General features: G+C 39.9%; 1 protein-coding gene across 1 annotated transcript in view; it reads right to left on the bottom strand.

The window, feature by feature from the left end:
* PAK5 (p21 (RAC1) activated kinase 5) overlaps nt 1-21,742 on the bottom strand; it is a 318,508-nt gene that overhangs the window by 80,496 nt on the left and 216,270 nt on the right. Inside the window, exon 3 of the mRNA XM_059896634.1 lies at nt 18,276-18,489. Within this exon, the coding sequence (XP_059752617.1) occupies nt 18,276-18,479 (204 nt within the window). The 5' untranslated portion in view covers nt 18,480-18,489. The remainder of the gene's footprint in view (nt 1-18,275; nt 18,490-21,742) is intronic.

The following is a 21,742-nucleotide window of genomic DNA, read 5'->3' on the forward strand; positions in this document are numbered from 1 at the left end:
AAACATTTTAGCCTCTGCTAGTTATCTCACATCTCAGCAAGCATTGCACCATGCCCAGCTTGACAAACAAACGAAACATTGAAAACCTACTAAAGGTATCTATGCAGTGAACAAATCAGAAATCAAGAGATCTTGAATGCTTGGAAGGTGCTTACAGGAAGGTTTTTCATGCAATGCCCAGGATTGGGCTAACCTTCATCATTGCTTTTCATTCATTAACATGGAGGTCCCACTTTTCTATTCCATCAATGGATTCTCTCTCCCCTTTCTCTGCTCTTGGGATCAGATTTCTCCTTCCTTACTATATTCTGAAAACAAAATCCCAACTAATTCCCCCAATGAGATGCACTGTGTCCCCCCCAAAAGATGCTATATTTCCTCCCTACCCTGTGCTCTCATAAGACATGTAGAAAACTTTCATCTTTTCCCCTCCTTCCCCTTATCCACTTACAGAGATAATGCAAGCAGAGTTTCTTCCAACTCATCTGTGCTCATGATAATTGAGATTTCTGGTTTCTCCGTACAGCCCTGCCTTGTAATATGCTACTAATGCCGCTATACCCTCAGCAACTACCATCCATCTTAAACACAGTTTTCGAGGTCCAGCTCTACCATGTGATGGTTGTGTGGCCTGTGCGAAGCGCCTGTGTGCTCTGAGCCCAGATTTCCCATCTGTAAAATAAGGTTGACATACCGACCCTCACTTAGTAGGGCTCAGATGAGGTCATATCTATCTATTCAAATGTGTTAGTACAATTAACCCCAGCCCTGCTCCCCAGAGGGAGTTCACATCCCTCCCAGAGAAAACCACGTTGAGAATCTGTTACCAGCAGATTTGGAAGCAAGAAACACAAGTACCCAATATTCACACTGGTTTGCAGACACTGAACTTTATAACTGGGCACAAAATAGCTGTGGGCTTTTTCCATCTACAGGGAGCCTTTCATGAAGGTTTAAAAAAGTATTATTACTACTGTCCCCACGCCCATCCCCACCTCCACCAACCACCTCTATTATTATGCCCACCATCACCACCTTTATTCTTTTTCTTTCTTTCATCTTTGACTTGACTCACATAATAACCTTAAAAGGCAGGAAGATGTAGTCTGGAGCTGAGGGAATGTTAACCGAGCACAGGGCAGGGATCTATCCTTAACTGAAGACGTAACTCCCACCCTGAACTGTTGTCTATAAAACTGTGCCAAGGAGAGAAGCGAAAAGCTGGGTAGCAAATCAATGTCTTTCCTTGTTGAGCCAATGGGGTAGGAGATAGCACTGAGCCCAAGTTTTTGGTGTGAAGCTACCAAAAATCAGAGTTTTGGGAATTTGACCATATTTTTTTAAAACTTGCCTGCATTGTTTTCTGTGTTCTAGGTTAATTTCTCTCCAGTTGTTGCTAATTTACAAAGTCTTGTCAACTCCTTGGCTTTATTTTTAGTCATTAACTTGGAAATGTGAAGCATGGCCGATGGGTTACAAAATTGCTTCCTGTTTTAGGCTTATTGTTTCTAAAGCCAAATCACTGACAAAACCATGAAGATCATAGGATCTGGAAGACGGAAAATCATAGCATTCAAGATTGCAGGTGCTACCAGCTAATTGGGCTAACTGGGCTCTGAAACTGCAAGGTGAGAATGTAAACAAACCAAATAACTACAGTAGGTAGTAACTGTGCCCTCAAAAATTCCACTTTTCTATCAAAGAACAGAACTTCTTACCCTTTTGAAGATAATGAACTTATCAATAAAAAATAAACTAGCAATCAACATAAATTTCCAACAATACGAGGGTTTTCAAATCATGACACATTTGTCCTAACGTGGCCACTAAAAATAATATTGCATAAAATATAACAATACATTAGGTTCATGGTTCCCAAATTGCATATCCAAGTGCCCCAGAGGACTACTGTGAACTCTCATGAGTGTGGTAGGATATTTTAAATTTTTGAAGGAGACAGCAATGTCTAACCTTTTTAAAAAACAATTCTGAAGTTGACAAGACTTTTTATTATAACATTTATTATTTGTGCATGATTCTAACAACAAATATATTTTTCACCCTTCATCTAAACACTGTATATATGACATGACACCTTGTAAATTACCAGCTCAAGGTAGTTCAAGGTTCTACACTCAATTGCACTACATGCCTTTTGATGACATCACTGAATGTAAAGATGTGCATTTGGCAGTTGTCACGATAAAAAAAGCAGGCTTTGTGAAAATCAATGGAACAGGAAACGAGTGTGAGGTATTGAGGGATCCAACCTGCTTCCAAGGCTGAAGAAGTGCAGTGCTCAGCAGATGTGCACGTTTTCATCAGTGTTTCTTTCAGAATGACATAAAATATCTTAATTTTGTGTACTATTTGTTAGGACATAAATACTTAAGTTGTTTGGATTGAACTATGTATTTATCAATAATAAATAAAATGATTAACTATTTCTTTTTGCCTAGGGGGCGCTGTGACAAAATTACTGAGACACCAGATTCACTGGTGCTGTGAACTGAGAAAGTTTGGGAATTGCTGCATTAGATGAAAAAAATGAAATAAAAACTGCATCAACATTATAATCAATCTTGCTTTTCCGAGTGTGTGTGTGTGTGTGTGTGTGTGTGTGTGTATGTTTTTTCAACCGATGGAAGAAAATACATCAAAATTCAACAGTGGAGATATGGTACATCTTTCTTCTCCATAGTTCTCTATATTTACTAACCTGCTTGTGATGTATAAGTGTTATATGCTAAAAACAATGAAAGGTTATTAAAAGTGAGTCCCTATGGGAGCATATTTGCTTCTCTGAATAAAAATAGCTGCTAAACGTTAACAGAGAGTTTCATTTTTGAAGAAGATTTTATTGCACTCTGCTAACTTCTCCAGCTTCCTGCTCCAAAAATGCGGGATCTGGCTTTAGGACACTGAGGTTTTGAAGAAACTTGTTTCTATGTGTACGTCTTCTTTTGTGCTTTTTTAAAAAAAAAACAAAACAAAAAAAAAACACCCATTTCCCACCCCTGCAGCCCTCAGATAGTGAACATGGCTTGGAGTTTCCAGCGGATGGGGCTTCTCACCCCAACGGCTGGCAGATCTAAGAAGATGCTGCAACTGACAGGGCAGGGAGGCGGGGCCTGCTGATGTCACAGATGCTCTGTGGGGATTGTCATTTCTCTGGCTCCTGCTTCATGGTGGAAGGAATGGCCTGCAGCATCCTGCAGGTCTGAGGTGGAAGATGTCACTGGGAGCCTGCCCTGAGGAAATTCACATGTGAAAGCACTTCTGAGTGAAAGAGGTCTAGGGTGTTTTGCTGTTAAAATTGATGAACTCCTGAGAACTCACATTTTATAAAACTACAGGGTTATCTATACAACTGAGACATATGCATGTAGTCTTTGATTTATTGATTGTGAGAGGAAACAAACTCAAAATATTTTTATCCTACAAACTTATGGTTACCAAAGAAGAAAGGTAGGGGTGAGGGATAAATTAGGAGTTTGGGGTTAACATATACACACTACTATATATAAAATAGATCATCAACAGGGACCTACTGTATAGCACAGGGAACTCTACTCAGTATTCTGTAATAACCTATATGGGAAAAGAATCTGAAAAAGAATGGATATATGTATCTGTATACCTGAATCACTTTGCTGTACACGTGAAACAAACACAACTTTGTAAATGAATTATAGTCCAATGTAAAATAAAAATTAAAGAATACATTTTTTTTTCTCTTACAAAGGCAATTTTCATTATACTTTGTACTTGAGATATTTGGGTTTGTTTCCTTTTTAAATTTATTTACCACTAATATTTTAAATGTATTTGACTGTTCAGCCCTTACACCAGCTCTATGAGGCAGTACTGCTATATCTGCTTTTAACAGATGAGGAAACTGAGGCACACAGAGGGCGAGTAACTTGCACAAGGTCAAACATCTAGAATGAGCAGGACCAAGATTTGGGGCTTATCTTGGATAGTCTGGCTCTAGAGGGCTCTTAAGCAAGACATTGTCACTGCCTCTTTGTAAATTTATGTTCTTATCTAAGGGGTATCCTTTCATTAGGCATGAATAGAAGACTACACTCTTTCAAAATCCAAAGATCACACCTTCCCTGCATTTTCTAGGAATTCATTCCAATCTCAAAGTTTTCATAACAAAGTGTTTATATAATCTATTGTTATATATTCTATTAAGTGTTAGATATTCTATTTTGTCTTTATATTGATAAATCTATCTCCCCCACTAGACTGTGTGCCTGTAGAGGGGGGAACCACACATTGTCCTCCTCCAGAGCTTCACTGCTGAGAACACAGTAGGTCCACAAAACACATTTGCTGAAGATGTGAAAGCCGGTGTTATACTGATAGCAGCTGCACCGGTGCTGTGCCTTTAAGTCCTCAGCCCACTTCGGAGGCCACCTGCAGCCATTTCCTGTCCCCGCTGAGGGCTACCCAAGTCTCTTTACCTGAAGGCGTCCTCTGGCGCTAGGGAATGCTTGGCCAAATATGGGGAGGCTGGATTTTGCCAGGAATTTACTCCCAGGAGCAGCTGACAACCAGGGAGGGACTGGAGAGTTGGTGGACAGATGGCCCAGTTTCCTCACTTCGTGCAGGGACAGTTCTGAGCTGTGTGCTGCAAAGTCACATCCTCAGCGGGACTGAGACCCGGTTGCACAGCAGCTACCTGCTCACTAACACACCTTCTCTTGGCTTCTCTTCCTTCCTGGTCTCAGTACTCTCTTCCCTCAAAGCCACAAGGCAATGGATTCTGCCAACAGCCTAGATGGACTCTGAAGTGATTCTTCCTCATTTGAGCCCCTGGATAGGAAGGCAGTTGGGAAGGCAGCTCACTGCACACCTTGATCTGTGCCCTGTGAGATCCTGAGCAGAGGATCCAGCTAATAAGCTGTGTCCAACTCCTGACCAACAATGAGGATAGTAATATATATGTGCTGTTGGAAGCTATTAAGTTTATGATAACTTACTACAATAGAAAGTACAATACAGTAGTAGCAATAGAAAACTAATACAGATTTTGGTGCCTGGAAGTGGGGTGCTGCTGTAACAAATACCTACAAACCTGAGTATTTAGTTTGCTAGGGCTGTCATAACAAAGTACCACAGACTGGTACTGGTACATTTTTTAACCAACAGAAATTTATTTCCCACAGTTCTGGATGCTGGAAGTCTGAGGTCAAGGTATCTGCAGGGATGCTTCTCCTAAGGCTGCTTTCCTTGGCTTGCAGACAGCCTTTTCTCTGCGTTCCTGTGCATCCCTGGCACCTCTTCCCTCTTCTTATAAGGACACCAGTCGTACTGGATTAGGGCCCCATCCTTATGACCTCATTCAACCTTAATTACCTCCCTTCAAGACCCTATTACCACATAAAATCACATGTGGCTTTTGGTGGGGATTCAATACATAATAACACAGGGGTTCTGCAACCAGAAGTGGGAGGAGGCTAGAGGGATGTTGAGGAACACGGTAGAGAGAGTCTAACTTGCCATGAACAGCCTCTTACTAGAAACCTGGACTTTGAGGATGCAGATGGTGAGGGCACAGAAACAAATGAGGAACATGTTACTGGAAACTGGAGGAAGGGGGATCCTTGCTATGTACTGGCAGAAAGTTTAGAAAAATTGTCTTCTGGAGTTATGTGGAAAGCAGAAGCTGTAAGTGATAAATTTTGTGACATATCTACAGAGATTTCCAAGAAAAGTGTGGTCAGCGCTTCCTGGTTTCTTCTTTCTGTTTGCAGTAAAATGTAGGAGGAAAGAGATTCATTGAAGGAAGAACTTTTTTTAAAAAAAGGGAACCAGAATCTCATGACTTAAAAAATTCTGAGCCTCTCTACATGGCAAAGGTGAGAAAATGAAGAGATGCACTCAGGAAAGCTTGCTTGAGAATAAAGGCTAAGGGTGTGACCGTACAATCAACTCTCAGTTAAAAATTCAAGAAAGGGACTTCCCTGGTGGTCCAGTGGTTAAGACTTCATCTTCCAATGCAGGGGATGCAGGTTCGATCCCTGGTTGGGGAGCTAAGATCCCACGTGCCTCGTGGCCAAAAAACCAAAAACAGAAGCAATATTGTAACAAATTCAATAAAGACTTTAAAAATGGTCCACATCAAAAAAAACAAAAACAAAAAACTCTAGAAAGACCCAAGGTCAGGGTATGCAGTCACATAAAAGGCCTTTTGAAGAAATTAAGGGTGTGCCCCATAGGCCTTCTCAATCAAATCAGAAAACTTCTAGGAAGCTTAAAGGCACTGTGCCTCAGCCATCTCAGGTGAGGCCGAGGTTCAGGAGGGTTTATCTTAAAAATATCTGTGGATGTAGCCGTTGCCTCATGGAGGGGACCACAGTGATAATCACACAAGGTCTACGAAGTTCTTGAGAAATTGTTTCAATAGAAGCACTGCCAACTCGGACAGCAAAGAACCAAGATATTACGACAGGAGGCTTTCAGAGCCCCCCTCCCCCCATTCCACCAGCAATAGAAAGCAGGCTGATAAAACTACTTGGCTGCAAACACAGGCTACTTTTCATGGGAAAGAAGGGCAGAACCAGTACCCTGAGAGCAGGGCCTGAGCCACAGAGGATTATCCCCAAGCTTGAAACCTAACCAGTGAACTCCCAACATTTGCCAGGCTGGATTTCACAGCAGCTTTGGACTGGTGACTCCTTTTTACCTTCCGTTTCTCCTGTTTTGAACCAGAATGTCTACAATGATTATCCTATGCCTGCCCCACCATTGTGTGTTAGGAGGGCTGGGGGTTCACAGCTCCACAGATGGAGGGCAATGGTGCCCCAGCAGTTCTGTCCACACCGGACCCCCACTGAACTTGAGGTGATGCTCTAACAAGATGAGATGGGAAACTTGGGCTGGCATAAATACATTTTGCATGTGGGAGGGACAGTGAGGACCAGAGTGGACAGGCCCTAGGGTGGCTCCTCAGTGATTCCAGTCTCCTGGTGCTCATGTCTTTGTGTGATCCCCTCTCCATGAGCCTGGGTAGGACCTGTGCCTTGCTTCTAACCAATAGAACATGGCAGAGATGGTAGGATGCCACATCCACACTTGTGGGTTATGTTATATGGCAAAGGTCATGGGATGTCACCTGCCCCATGGTTATGTTACATGATATGACAACAGTGATGGGACATCACTTCATGATTATGTTATGACATATATGTAAAACTCCAAGCAGGTAGCTCTTGCTCTCCTGCTGGCTGTGAAGAAGCAAAGTGCCATCAGTTCTCCAAAGCAAGGAGGCAAGTTCTGCCAACATCCTAAATGAGCTTGGAAGTGGATTCTTCCCCAGTCAAGCCTCCGGATGGCAATGAAGTCCAGCTGACCCCTGACCGCAGCCTTGCGAGAGCTTGAGCAGAGAACCCAGACTCCACACTCACAGAAACTGAGATAATAAATGTGTGTTCTAGTAAGCCATGACGTGTGTGGTAATTTATTATGCAACAATAGAAAACTAATACAAAGATTCTCAGTAGGCAATGGATTGTGTGAGTACAGCAAACTCTTAGATTAGTGCCATCTTGGGTACAGCTTTTGCATTGCAATTTTCACCTTACAGGTAATAGTAGTAGCATCCAATCAGTTGGATGGTGATGTGCAGCTTGGAAATGATCAAAACATTGATAAAGTTCTTTATTACTAGTTTAGAGTCGACGATTTAATGCTTATATTTAAAATTATATGACAAAATGATTAAAAACTATAGGATTTGACAGTGCCCTCCCAAGAAGCCTACAGCTGCCATCTTAGTGCCCCAATTTCTTTGAGATGCTAAATAAAAGATAAAATTAAATCTTTCAAGTTTCAAGCATGTGTGGGAGCCACAGGGAGCCACATTCTTTTGCCTTTGGATTTAGAAGGACTATTTTCAGTTAGGTCACCCCTGCCAGGAGAGAAGAGCTGGGGCAAATAAGGCATCCCTGAGAACATCATCTCTGTATATAGAAGTTCCCAGTTATCAAAGCACAACCATCCTCACTGGAGGAGTTCAGCTGTCAGAAGTAGTTCAGAGCAGGCCACTCAACGGGAAACCAACATGAGTCTGGCGCAATGCCTGTGATCTGAGGGTTCATGTTTGACCTCAGATATGATCGGCTCAGGGAGTAGGGAGGCCACCATGGACAGAAAGGGAGCAGCAGACATTTGAATGCTTACTCATTTGCATCTTGGTGCCTGTATTCTGTCGCTGTGTGGGATCTGTCCATCTCCTCTCTGGAGCTACAGTCAGAGACCACAGTCACTGCAGGAATGCTGGGCCAGGGATTTTAAGCTGAGAGGAGGCACTCGGAAACAGACAATTAGTCATAAATCAATTAGTCATAAATTACTTTCTAATGCAACCGATGATTGACAATTGCTTTAAAATGGTACATTCTATTTATGTTTACCTTTAGGGCTAGGCAGATACCAAACTCTTGAGAGGAGGTGGCTAAGAGCATTTGTTCATGGGGCCTTAGTGGTCCACTTTTCATTGGAAACCTAGGAGCTTCCACATTGTAGGATCATGGAACATGAAAGTCTAGCTGTTTTCTACCTGTCCCATGAGCTGCAGGTGTGAGATACAGTCATTTGTGAATATAGAAATGTCACATGGGTGCTGGGATGAGCCAGCTGAGAGCCCTGATGAGGTATGTGGTTAATATCCTGCTCTCTTCAAAATGGAAGAAGGGGTGAGTACCTGCAGGGGTCACTCTCCTGTGATGATTCCTTCTGCCCTGAAAACATCAGCCTTTCCTTTTTTGGAGTAACAACTAGGTTATATGAGCTTAAGGCTGCTCCAACTGAAAGGAAGTAGCTTAAGTGAAACAGTGCAGTAAAAGAAGAAAGATGGTACGTATAAGTTGTGGATGTCAATTTTTACTTTTTTTTTTTTTTTAATTTTGGAGGTGGCTGTGTGTGGGAGGGTGGAGTGGAGGTGGGGGGCATGGTAGGCATGGGGCACGCCAAATACTATCCCCATTTATACAATGGAAAATGGTTTTCAGAAGTTTCCAGATTTGGTTGGATCATAGAAATGAAGATAGATAATAAATCTGGTTTTGGGTTTGGCCTTATCCACTCCTTTGGGACAAAGCTTACCTTGCCCAAATCTTCTGAATTTAGGCAAGTGAGAGAATTTGGGGTCAGTGTAATGTTTTTCTTCCACAGTCTCTGTGGCAGTGGGAAGGTTGAGAAGGCATATTGAAAATGCAAGAAGAGGTTTCAGAAAGTAATGGGCACCAAGAGAGTTGTGAGACGCCTAGTCTGTTGTCCTCACTGGTTTAATAGTGCAGAAATATTAGAACTTTGGCAAAGGTTAATCATCTGTCCTCTCAGTGAGAGCTTTGGTTCCAGTCAACTTAACAGTAGGTGTTTCCAAGTGGTGTTTTTGATGAGAGGTTTTAGAATAGAGGTAACCTGTCCCCAAAGTTTCATTTCATAATTACCTTTTCTTTTTTAAAAAAATTAACGATCTTTACAACACATGTTATTTCTTCTGTAAGAGGTCTGTGGTTTTCTTAAACGTCTTTTGACAGTCATAGAGTTGGAAGGACTCCCCAAATCTCAACTATTCATACCCATTTAACTAATATGCCCCTAAAACCTGCAGGATTGTATATCAAATCAATATCACTGGCACACTTAAAAATTGGATCTGACCTTTAAATGAATCGATTTATTTTGTAATAGAACAGTTTCTTGATCTGAGACCTGTGCCCTTCACGGATGAGGGTTTAACCAACAGCAACCCCCTGACCATGGCTTACAAAGCCCCACACCATCCATTCCCTCTTTCCCTTGTGTCTGAACACGTCACCCACCCGCTCTTCCCGCCCACTCTACTACAGCCACACAGGCTAACTCCCCACGCTTGTTCCCACCCCAGGGTCTTTGAATTAGTTCTTCCTTCCTTCCACCTGTGAATTTCTATCCTTCCTGGGCCCTCTCCTTCTTGGCTCCCTCGTCCCCTTCATGGAAGGACAATCCTCAAGGACTACAAATGGCTTCACCCTTAGTTACTTTATAGTATGATGATATTTTCTTTTCTTCATCACATTTATTGCTACTGTAGCCGTGTTGTTTGCTTATTTAAACGATCACTATCTGTCTTCCCATGAGAATTCCATCTCCCCAGGACAGGGACCTGGCATTTCCTGTTCACATGGACAACCCCTTCACCTAGCACAATGCCTGGCATGGAGTGAGCCTCCAATAAATATTAGTTGAATGAATGAGTGAAATTAATGTAAAATTTTCTGCATCCTGGGAGTTTTAAAGATACAGATCTCAGAAGTGGCTCTGAGTTAACAAGTTTTGGCAACCCTGGGTACATAGGAGGACATAAACTCTGAGAAAATAACAGTAACAATACCACCACTACCATCATTCCCAACAATGACAACAAAAACAACATTCAGTTGTATTTACTGAGTACCTAAAAGCTTGTCTGAGGTGGTATCTTTTATCTTTTAGGTTTGGTAAGACTTTTGTAACCCTAGGAAGGTTTAAAAATAAGTATTGCTGTATAATCTGAGAAATTACAAAATATATCTTATAATAATGAGGAAAGGAAGCAAAACCACAATATCAGTATTTTTGTAAGAGGTTAAGTGTTGGTATAACAACATATTTTACAGCCATTATGATGATTATGAAATTTTATGTGTCTTTACTGTTTTTGTTTGCATGCATTTACTTTTTTGCATTTATGGTTCAAGCAGCCAAGAAAACTTGATATATTCCACTTATGATGTTCTTGAAATATTTAGGAGATTTTGACTAATTAATATTTAAATGTATAATTTGATCAATGGAATTAATTTAATAGTAGGTACTGGTATTTTTCTGAAATATTACTTAATAGATCCATAATTTTATCACGTTATTAAACTAAGTACAAATAGTAGAATGTATTCTCCACACACCTCCTTAGACAGTTAGGATCTGGCCATTCAAGTTTGCAAGAGAAATACCAGCACCCTCATTTTAGAGACAAAGAAACTTCTGTTCAAAGTAGCAGGTAAATGACTCATCTAAAGTTACGCGGTTTGTAATTGGCATCTTGGACTTAGATGCCAGTGTGCTGACTCCTTGGGTTTCCTCTTCCCATTTCTAAATGCTTAAATGGGTGAACATCAGGGCATTGAATTTCATGCTGTAAGAAAGACGTTTCCACACTCAACATTATATTTTAGTGGAAACAGATCTAAAAGAAAGGGTAGATCAAACTACATGGACTTAAGAGGGTACGAACATCACGGGGGATCCATGAGCTTTAAGAGGGGACCCAGTGGACAATATCGGGATGAAAATAAAAGGACAGAAGCCACTCATCCCAGCTGAAGGTCAGTGTGAGGCTCCCATGTTACAAGTCACGAAACAGGGACGGGAGCCAGAAAAGTCATGATGAGGCAGCTCTCGGAATTGCTGGAAGTTTCATTCAGTTAAGAGCCTGACAACCATCTGATACACAGTTTGAACTCCTTGATAACAACTCTCAGAAGGTGGAGGTGGCCCTAAAAGAAATAGTCCCTCTAGACTGTATGCTGACCAATGAGGAGAAGCAAATCAGTGATGTGGAAATGAGAAGGAACATTGTGAGGAACTGTTACCTTGGCTCAAAGGGAGATCATGCCAGAAAATGTCAGAGAGCTGTCCTGTATTTTAGGAAGGCAATTTTCAAAAAACATTCTAGGAGAGTGTGAATCCCATGGAGACAGGGCTAAGAAGGATGATGTGGCTCTGGAAACCTAAATCCTGAATGCAAAGTTGTGAATCACAAAAAGAGAGAAAAGATAGAGAATTACAGAGTAATTAAGATGGGTTCATTCCTCAATAGGACACTTCAACATAAACTATGACATGGGAGAAAACAAAACAATGGTACAAGTCTTCAAGAATGGGGAAGCTGGACCTGAGGATTTACCTCTCCTGATTTTACTTGTTTGTGTGAGTAGAGTGGTTTTTAATGCAATGGTCAGGAGCAGATGAGGATGAGGGAAGCTCAGCTTCGGAAGATTATGAACTATCAGAGACCACGGAGAGGACACAGACCCAGGCAGAGCCAGTGTGCTTTGCTAGACTCTGTGACCCTTCAAACTTGAAAAGATAAAAAAGAAGATTGTTAGAAAGGATTTGAAGGCTACATTAGAAAAGAGGATGGTAAGGATGGGGGCATTTTACTTTATTATTTTTAAAATAATTTAATTAATTTATTTTTTAATAAACAAAAAAGTTTATTTTTTACATATTTCAAGATTAAATCTGAACTTCAAAGATTATCAATAAAAACATCTTAAAACTTCAGCTATTATTTTTAATCCAAAGAGTTTTTCTGTAGGTTGAAGTTATTTTTAAATCAGCTCCCAAACTTTGGGTACAGATGCAGAATGTCTATTTCTAAGAAGAGTTCTTTTTTTTTTTTTAAACATCTTTATTGGAGTATAGTTGCTTTACAATGTTGTGTTAGTTTCAAGTGTGCAGCAAAGTGATTCAGTTATACATACAGATATATATTCTTTTTCAGATTCTTTTCCCTTTATAGGTTATTACAAAATATTGAGCCTGTGCTATACAGTTGGTCCTTGTTGCTTATTTTATAAACAGTAGTGTGTATATGTTAATCCCAAACTCCTAATTTATCCCTGCCCCCCCTTTCCACTTGGGTAACCACAAGTTTCTTTTCTAAGTCTGTGGGTCTATTTCTGTTTTGTAAATAAGTTCACTTCTATCATTTTTTTAGATTCCATATATAAGTGATATCATATGATATTTGCCTTTCTCTGTCTGACTTACTTCACTTAGTATGGTAATCTCTAGGTCCATCTATGTTGCTGAAAATGGCATTATTTCATTCTTTTTTATGGCTGAGTAGTATTCCATTACATCTATGTACCATATCTTCTTTACCCATTAATCTGTCGATGGACGTTTAGGTTGCTTCCATGTCTTGGCTATTGTAAATAGTGCTGCAATGAACACTGGGGTGCATGTATCTTTTTGAATTATGGTTTTCTCTGGATATATGCCCAGGAGTAGGATTATTATGCTAGCTCTATTTTTATTTTTTTAAGGAATCTCCATATTGGCTGTACTAATTTACATTCCCACCAACAGTGTAGGACAGTTCCTTTTTCTAGGACGGAGGCATTTTAAATGACTTCAAAACCAGAGAAGTCATGTTCTTGGAGAAATTATATTCTATGACACTAAAAGGGATGAAATATTGCATTCAATATTCTGTGAGATGGCTGTTTACCCCAGAAGATTACTAGCCAACTGGAGAAAACTACTCTCTATTTTCAATTAAAACAACAACAACAAAAAGAATAAGAAGAAAAGAAAACACAAAAAAACCCTGGGTAGTATGTGAGGAGCGAGTTGTAGAAGCCACAGATAATCAAATTTGATGTCAGCCCTAAGACAATGGTTCTACAACTTTTTGGTCTCAAGAACCTCTTATAATTATTGAGGACCACAAAAGACTTTGGTTTATGTTTTATCTATCAATATTTACTGCATTTGAAACAAACTGAGAAACACAAGAATACAAAGCACAAGATCCATTAGGTATCAGACCAATGACATTAACACACGCCAGGTAGATTTTAGGAAACTCTACTGTACACTTGGGAGAGAATGAGAATGAAAATGGCAAATGATGCTTTAGTATTATAAGGAAAATAGTTTTTATCTTCCACTCCCTGAGACAGTCTGAGGGACCCTCAGGGGTTCTGGACCAAACTCTGAGAACTGCTGCAAAAAAATGTTTCACCATGTGCCCAAGCGGACAAGAACAAAGATATTCATGACAACATTATTTATAAATAGCAAATATTTGGCAATATCCCTTCATTGAGAAATGGAGAAGCTGTAAACAGCTACAATTTTTAAATAAATTAATATTGATTTGTAGAAAATGAGTTTATCTTAAAACAACGTTAAGTAAAAAGCAAGTTAGAGCATATTATATACAGTATGGCATCATTTAATAAAATTGAAATATGCCAAATAATACTATAATTTCTATAGTTTTACTTGAAAATGAAAAACAAATCTGAAGCAATATTAAGATATGCTATTTGTTCACTTTAAAGAGAAGCTATAAAGGCTTTTTTAAATGGCCTTTTTTTTTTAATTTATTTTTTAAAATTTATTTATTTATTTATTTATTTTTGGCGGGGGCTACTCTTCGTTGCGGTGCATGGGCTTCTCATTGCAGTGGCTTCTCTTGTTGAGGAGCAGGGCTCTAGGTGTGCGGGCTTCAGTAGTTGTGGCACGCGGGCTCAGTAGTTGTGGCTCGCAGGCTCTAGAGCGCAGGGTCAGCAATTATGGCACACGGGCTTAGTTGCTCTACAGCATGTGTGATCTTCCCAGACCAGGGCTCGAACCCTTGTCCCCTGCATTGTCAGGCAGATTCCTAACCACTGTGCCACCAGGGAAGTCCCCATTTATTCTTTTTATTTTTATTTTTTATTGGAGTATAGTTGATTTACAATGTTGTGATATAAAGGCTTTTTAACATTATCCTCTTTATATTTTTTTAGCATTTTAAAATGATTTCTAGGCTGTTACAAAGGGTGATCACTAAGCTCAAGCTTCAGTCCACCTAAAACAGTGGTTCTTAAAGTTGTCCTCCACCCATCAGTAGCACCAGCACCATCTGAGAGCGTGTTAGACGTGCAAACCATGGGGCACACCCAGAACTACTGAAGCAGAATCTCTAGGGTGGGGCCCAGGAATCTTGGTTTTAATAAGCTCCTCAGGAGATTCTGCTGAAAGCCCAAGTTTGAGAACCACTGGGCAAGAACAAACATGACCATTCAACCTGTCCTTCATGTAAATGTATCTAATTCAGCAGGAATTTTGGTAATATTGCTTATGACATTCTTGTGGACAAAATGATGTTACATATAGAAAAGAGTTTCTCAAAGATATTTGCCACATGTTTTATGTTTTAAAAAGCACTCCCCACCCCGCCCTCACCTTGCCTACACACCTTTGGCTTGGGTACCTGAAGTTTAACTTTTCACACAAATCGGAGCTAACCTGTGGCTCCTGGTTTCTGAGATTTTGGAAATGCTGGCCAGTGTAAACGTGTATTGATATATTATGTGAATAAATTCCTTTGTAATTAGCTAAATCAGCGTTTTCAAAGCATGGTCCCCAGACCAGCAGCATCAACATCACCTGGAAATTTATTAGAAGTGCAAATTCTTAGGCTCCATCCCAGCCCTGTTCAATCAGAGACTCTGGAAATGGGCCCAGCAATCTGTGTTTATCAAGCCTTCCAGGTGATTCTGTTGGACTATAGTTTGAGAGACACTGACTTAAATGAATCTACATAGAAGAGTATGTCCTGGCGATTGAGACATGTACTTTAAAGAAGGTTTGAACAGGAATGGCTCTTTAACCAATCAGAGAAGAGACTATTGGTTGCAATGGTGGATTTCCATTCAGAACCAGCTGGCCTGAAGTTTACTGACCAATCCTGAAGGACTAGCATTTTGCCACCACCTAAGGCACTGTACACCTCTTCCAGTACTGCTTTTATGTCATGATCTGTTTTCTCATTTTCCTTTGTCTGCTTCAAAGGACAAATTGACCAAATTAGAATTGTCAATTCTACTTAACTTTAAAAAAACTTTGCCAAAATGGCTTTAAATCTGCACAACTCTACCTATTCATTCCTTTCTATCAATTCACTCATGGCTTCGTATTTCAAAGACTGTTCCAAATTCTGCAATATATACTGCATGGTTTATAATTTGTCCTTCTCAAGTCACTTGCAAGATTTCTACAGAGAAGTCATTTCCAAAGAGTGAGATCATCCAAACCTCATGGCATACTTTGGCCCCTGCAACCTTTTATTTTCCTTATTCCAAGAGGCTGGTACAGTCAGTAGGATTCTCTTGGACCCCGATTCAATATGTGCTGACAGCACCAACTGCATTCATGGGATTTGGAGAAAGAAAGGCTCCATCTAAAGGAGTTTGGTGAGAGTATGAAATATGGATTTCTTGGGGGTCCTTCAGTTAGAAAGTATTTAATTAGCTCTGCTCTTTCTGGGGAAAATTCAACCTAGCTGACTCCTGTTTTGTCACTCCTTGTCTGTTTTTATTTTTTTCTCACAGGTAAAACTGTGCCTGAAATTTGCAGAAATCCAGGACTGGATGCATACTCAAGATGTATTTTCCAGTCATCTTTCTGTTAGCATTTAAGTGTCTAAAACAAACATTCACATTTCATACAGACTGGATACTCACACATTTGGCATCAGGGCTAGGAAACCCATGACGTGAGTAAGAGAATCACTGGGCTCAGGAGCTCAGCAGTTAGTAAATCTTGCTCCAATCAGTGAGGCTCATAAATTAAGTCTGAGAGGATAATGAACCAGCCCATCCAGGAGATGGAAGAAATGAGCTAGAAGGTTCTCTTAAGTCCTATGTCCACTGAGCGTGGTGGATTATCACTGAGATGGGAGATTCCTACTTCACTGCCAGCGAGGACCTGCTAGGACCTGGACAAGTGAAAAACCATGGTGAAATAAATGATACTCTGTCCTGACCCTGTAATAACCACACTCCCTGATAAGAAAGCACATCGTGGGCCTTTAACTGCTTTCTTCCAGAATGTTCTTCATCAAATGATTATACTCAAGGGTAAAAAAATAGTCCTTATTTCATTTGGGCAGTTCTCCTTTGCCATGTTGATCAATAGCAGATAACTTTTCTGGGCACACTGTGTCTTCTGTTTTCTGGGTTTTATAAAAACTTGGAATATGTGAAAAATAATGAAACCAAAAAGTAAATTCTTTCCAATCTCAACTTCTTTTTAGATAAGGTCCAGCCTATTATTTAGTCATTAGTGAGGCACTAGTCTTTATTTCGGAAGAAAATCATGTTCAGTAGTAAGATACTGCCTAATATTAACCAGTTGAGTTGGTTAATTGATCAGTTTCTATTAAATATCAATCAATACCTGCTTAGAATAAGAGGTTCCTTTTTGTCCCTAAAGTTTTATCTTCTCAAATATCTATCTCCTTAGTATTTTACATTTTAGCTGGCTTGAAAACTTTCAAAATCTTATCAGAACATGAAATTCACAAGATGCAGGATTAGAACACTCTGTATCAATCTTTGGGCAGAAGAGACCCACATGTTCAATACTAGAATAGAATGACCAAGACCATGCATAAATGATGGAATCACAATTCCAACTTACTCAGCTCAGGTGGTCTCTTATAAGAATTTCTTGTAATTTACCAGATAGGTTCCTTCTTTACTCCTTTAAAAATGCATCCACTATTGTTTTACGTATCATTTAAACTCAGTGTATTCAGTATGCATGTTAATACAGAATAAGGTGTTTATGTAGCTCAGATGCCTACTAATATAAATCTAATCTATTGGATAACATGATGATAAGCTTCAATGATGTTTAACTCCCATAGGGAGCTTTTGGGAAATGACCCAGGGAATTCTTATCATTCTGACGTGCAGAAGGAAACTGCAAAGGCTGGACTTTCTTTGTAGTCTCTTGACATATCTGAAATGTATTGGGTCTGAGTTCCACTTTAATGCAGTTATTTTGATGAACATTCCTTTTAAAAATCTACTAGCCATTTTTTAAAGGTAAATTATAGGCTATTCTAGGACTCAAATGCTTCATCTTCTATTTGAAATAGCTCTTAGACTATGAAGACTATATACATATAATTTATATATATATACTTATAAATATATACTTGATTTTATATATAAAATATATACGCACATGCATGTATGTGTGTACACATACATAAATCATTTATTATTGTTAAAAACTGTTATTACTATTTATATAAAAGTTTAGACATTCTGAGGGCAAATGCAAAACAACACAAAGCTGCCTAACATAATGTCTACTCAGAGGTTATTGCCAATATTTACCAGAGTGGGTGGATAATATTCTTTAGTAAAAAGAACAAACACCATTAAAAGTAGAAATAAAAATTTCCTATTTTGTGACTGTATTGTATGAGTCTGATTAAAAAAAACTCACATCTGAAAGCTGAGGTTCCTTTTTATGTGTTGCAATTTACATGAAAATTAAGTGGTGACCATTATACCCATTGAAGATGATTGTGGATAATCTGTGGATATTTAAAAACAAATATATTATTTACACATTTGATAGCTCGCCCGTAAAGATGGCGCACTGCATCAAATGAGAGAGCATGCTTCTTAAGCCAACTAAAGACAGAATCCTCGCCATACCTTCATGGGAGCCAGCTGGATGGGAGTGATGCACGAAGGGTCTACCATGGGCTTTGGCCTGTTGGCCGTGTCTGCTAACAGGCTGTGCCACTGCTGGGGAAGGCCGGTAAATTTCTGTTCTTGTGGATCAAACCCAGTATGAACCCTGTGTTCAAAGTTGGATGGGCCAGATATTTCAATCTTTTTCTTTTTCTTTCCAAACATGGTGGAAAACCTGAGAAATGCAAACAGAAACAGGGAGCTGTTTATATGTCGCCAGCAGAAGACCATAGGATAATTAGTAATTCATTCAGAGTTCTATCTTTTCAATTCTTCCTCTATATATCAGCAGCAAAAGATAGAATTTGTATTTTTAGGGTGTGTAGATTAGATAACTTCATTCAAAAGTTTTTGTTCTCTCCTTGCACTTGCCATATGTAGTTTCCTGACCCATAGAGTTTGGATTTGGCCATGTGACTCTCTTTGACTAATGGACTGTGCGTAGAAGAGAACGTCCTTCAATTCAGGGTGGAGGTTTCTGAAGTTATTGTACGTTTCCACTTCCCTCTTATGCTCCTGCTACTTGGCATGAAGATCTCTCTAGTGGGCAATACACCCTCAGCCAAGATTCTGGAAGGAGAGATGCATGAAGCAGACACAAATCTGACCTCCAGTTTGGAGCCAAGCTCAACTGATCCACAGCTGAGTTACAAGTATGATATAAATGTTTGTCATGAAGCCACTAAGATTTTGTACTTGTTTGTTACATGATATTACCAAAGCAAAAGCTGACTAGCAAACAGGGAGAAGCATCTCAAAGTGTGGTGTGCACTTAAAATCTAAAACATTTGTGTGGAAAAATATGCGTAAACATGAAAAATGGAGTTAATAATTCTATTTGCCACAGGATTAAACAAGTAAACATTTGTAAAACACTTTGAAACATACCTGGCACAAAGTCAGTGCTGCAAGTATTAAAAATACCTCTGGATGAATATACTAGGAACTTGACTGGCGTTGCCTGCAGAGAAGGGAGTCAGGGGGACAAGGCAGGGAGGAAAAGCCACTTTTCACGGAATATTTAGAATTTTGTACAACGTATTTTACTTATTTGAAACAATGTAGTTTACCTAGTTAAAACACCCTGTGACAGGGATACCTCTAGAAAATAATGTAAAATAGTTACTTTATGCTTTACGTTTATTGAAAACATGTAAGGTAACCTGGGTTGGAATCCCACCTCTTCACCATGATCTTGGGTAACTGATTTTCTCATTCTGAATTTTCTGTGAACATGACAATCATGATCATTTGGGGAATCCTGACACCCCTGCTGCAGGTATTATAAAAGATGGTGCTTTGGCTTCAAGGTTGCTTTGTTGGGAAAGCCTTATCTCAGCCCTCAGACTTGAGTAGGTGGGTTTTATATATATACTTGTACAGCTCCATACATATTTTTCACTGCACTTATCCACTTGCTATCAATTAATTGGGTGTAACGGTATGCCCAGTGTCTGTCTTCCCTTCTAGAATATAAGATCCATGAGAGTGGGATGCTGCCTGCTTGTTTATTACTGTTTGCCAACGCCTGGCATATGGTACGGCTCAAGAAATATTTGCTGACAGATTAAAATCACCCAGAACAAAACATTCAGGGAAGAGGACCTGGGGTCAGAGCTCCATAGATGTTAATATCTTCCTTTCCTCTTTCCCTCCTTCTTCTCTCCCTCCCTCCCGTTCGTCCTCCATTAAAACTTCTGTTTTCTCTTTTAACCATTTATCCCTGCTTGGCCAGCAGGGGCTTCCTCCTTTCCTTCTAGTTTTCTAAAGCTCCTATTCCATCCTCTACTGATGCTAGTCTGGGCTGCTATAACAAAACACCAGAGACCAAGAGGTTTATAAACAACATAAATTTATTTCTCACAGTTCTTGAGGCTGGAAGTCCAAGATCAAGGTGCTGTCAGATTCCATGCCTGGTTAGAACCTGCTTTCTGGATGGCTGCCTTTTTGTTGTAACTTCACATGTTGGAAGGGACAAGGGAGATCTTTCTGGTCTCTTCTTATAAGGGCACTAATCCCATTCACGGGGTTCCACCTTCATGAACTGATCATCTATCAAAGGCCCCACTTCCTATTGCCATCACCTTGGGGATTAGTATTTCAACATATGAATTTTGGAGGGACACATTCAGACCACAGCACTGCAGATATATTCTCCTGACAGGGATCAGACTCTTCACAGCATTAACTCCCCAGAATTTATTAAAACCCATTTTCCCATCCATCCTGGTTGTTATTTCAGACTAATTTAGAAAACTCACATAAGGTGATAATGAAAAACTAATGAAGGATGATAAGGGCTCAAAAATACCTTGATGTGTGTTATCTCTCTTGGAAAAACATAATTATAATTTTAAAAAAATTCTTTAAGTACCTTACTATAATTAGGTTAATAAATATGTCAATTGATTTTAAACATTTGAGAACATCTCAGCCAGAGTATAAAGAAGTAAAGGAGCCCAGCCGTAGTAGACTGTCACAGGAATGGCCCCTGGTGTTTCATGCTTCCCAGTATCCAAGCCCTTGGGTGGGTGCCTCCCGCACTGACTCTGGACCAGGATATGTAATCTACAAAGCGACAATAGAAACCCTGACACAAGCATGAAATGTGCTTGCCCACTGGGGCTTGCCTCCATGCTGCTCTTGGAACCGGCAGCCAGCATGAGAACAAGGCCAGACCATCTTGTTAGGGAATGACAGACCATGCAGCCCAGTCACTCATCAGCCTAGGCAACAACCGGCCCTGGAAACAGAGGTGCCTAGCTGACCAACAGCTGTCCACTAGCGAGCCCAGTCAAAGCCAGCAGAAAAAAACCCAGCTGAGCTGGACCCAAAGTGCCAACCTATAGAATCAGGACACAAATAAAATGGCTATTGCTTTAAGCCATTACATTTTTGAGTAGATTGTTGCACAGAAAAAGCTAACTGATGATCATCCCATACCTTGCATCTTCAGATGCCCATCATTTTTCTCTATTTTAGCTGATTCAAAGTCTCAAGTAACAATGCCCAATCTGGGTAACTATATTAAATGTTATACAATTGTGTCCACTCAGAGGAGTCTCCATTGTGATCTTGTCGTCTGGTTTGTCAAGGGTCTAGAAGGTTTTCAGTGGACAGGAAATTATGCCAAATAAGTAAGTGACTCTATACACCATATCTCAGTATTATTTTGTGAAAATAAAAAATATTTGAGGGACTTCCCTGGTGGTCCAGTGGTTAAGACTCTGTGCTTCCATTGCAGGGGGCGTGGGTTCAATCCCTGGTCGGGGAACTAAGATCCCACATGCAGTGCAGAGCGGCCAAAAAAAAATTTTTTTTGAAAATATAATCTGGTCATGCATTGGCTGAATCCACTTGACATTTTAATAAACTTTATGATCAATTTTTTAAAACAAGGGGGCAATTGTTTTAAAAAAAATCATTTG

Source organism: Balaenoptera ricei, chromosome 15 (genome assembly GCF_028023285.1).
Source record: "Balaenoptera ricei isolate mBalRic1 chromosome 15, mBalRic1.hap2, whole genome shotgun sequence".
In the NCBI taxonomy this organism is placed as follows: Eukaryota; Metazoa; Chordata; class Mammalia; order Artiodactyla; family Balaenopteridae; genus Balaenoptera; species Balaenoptera ricei.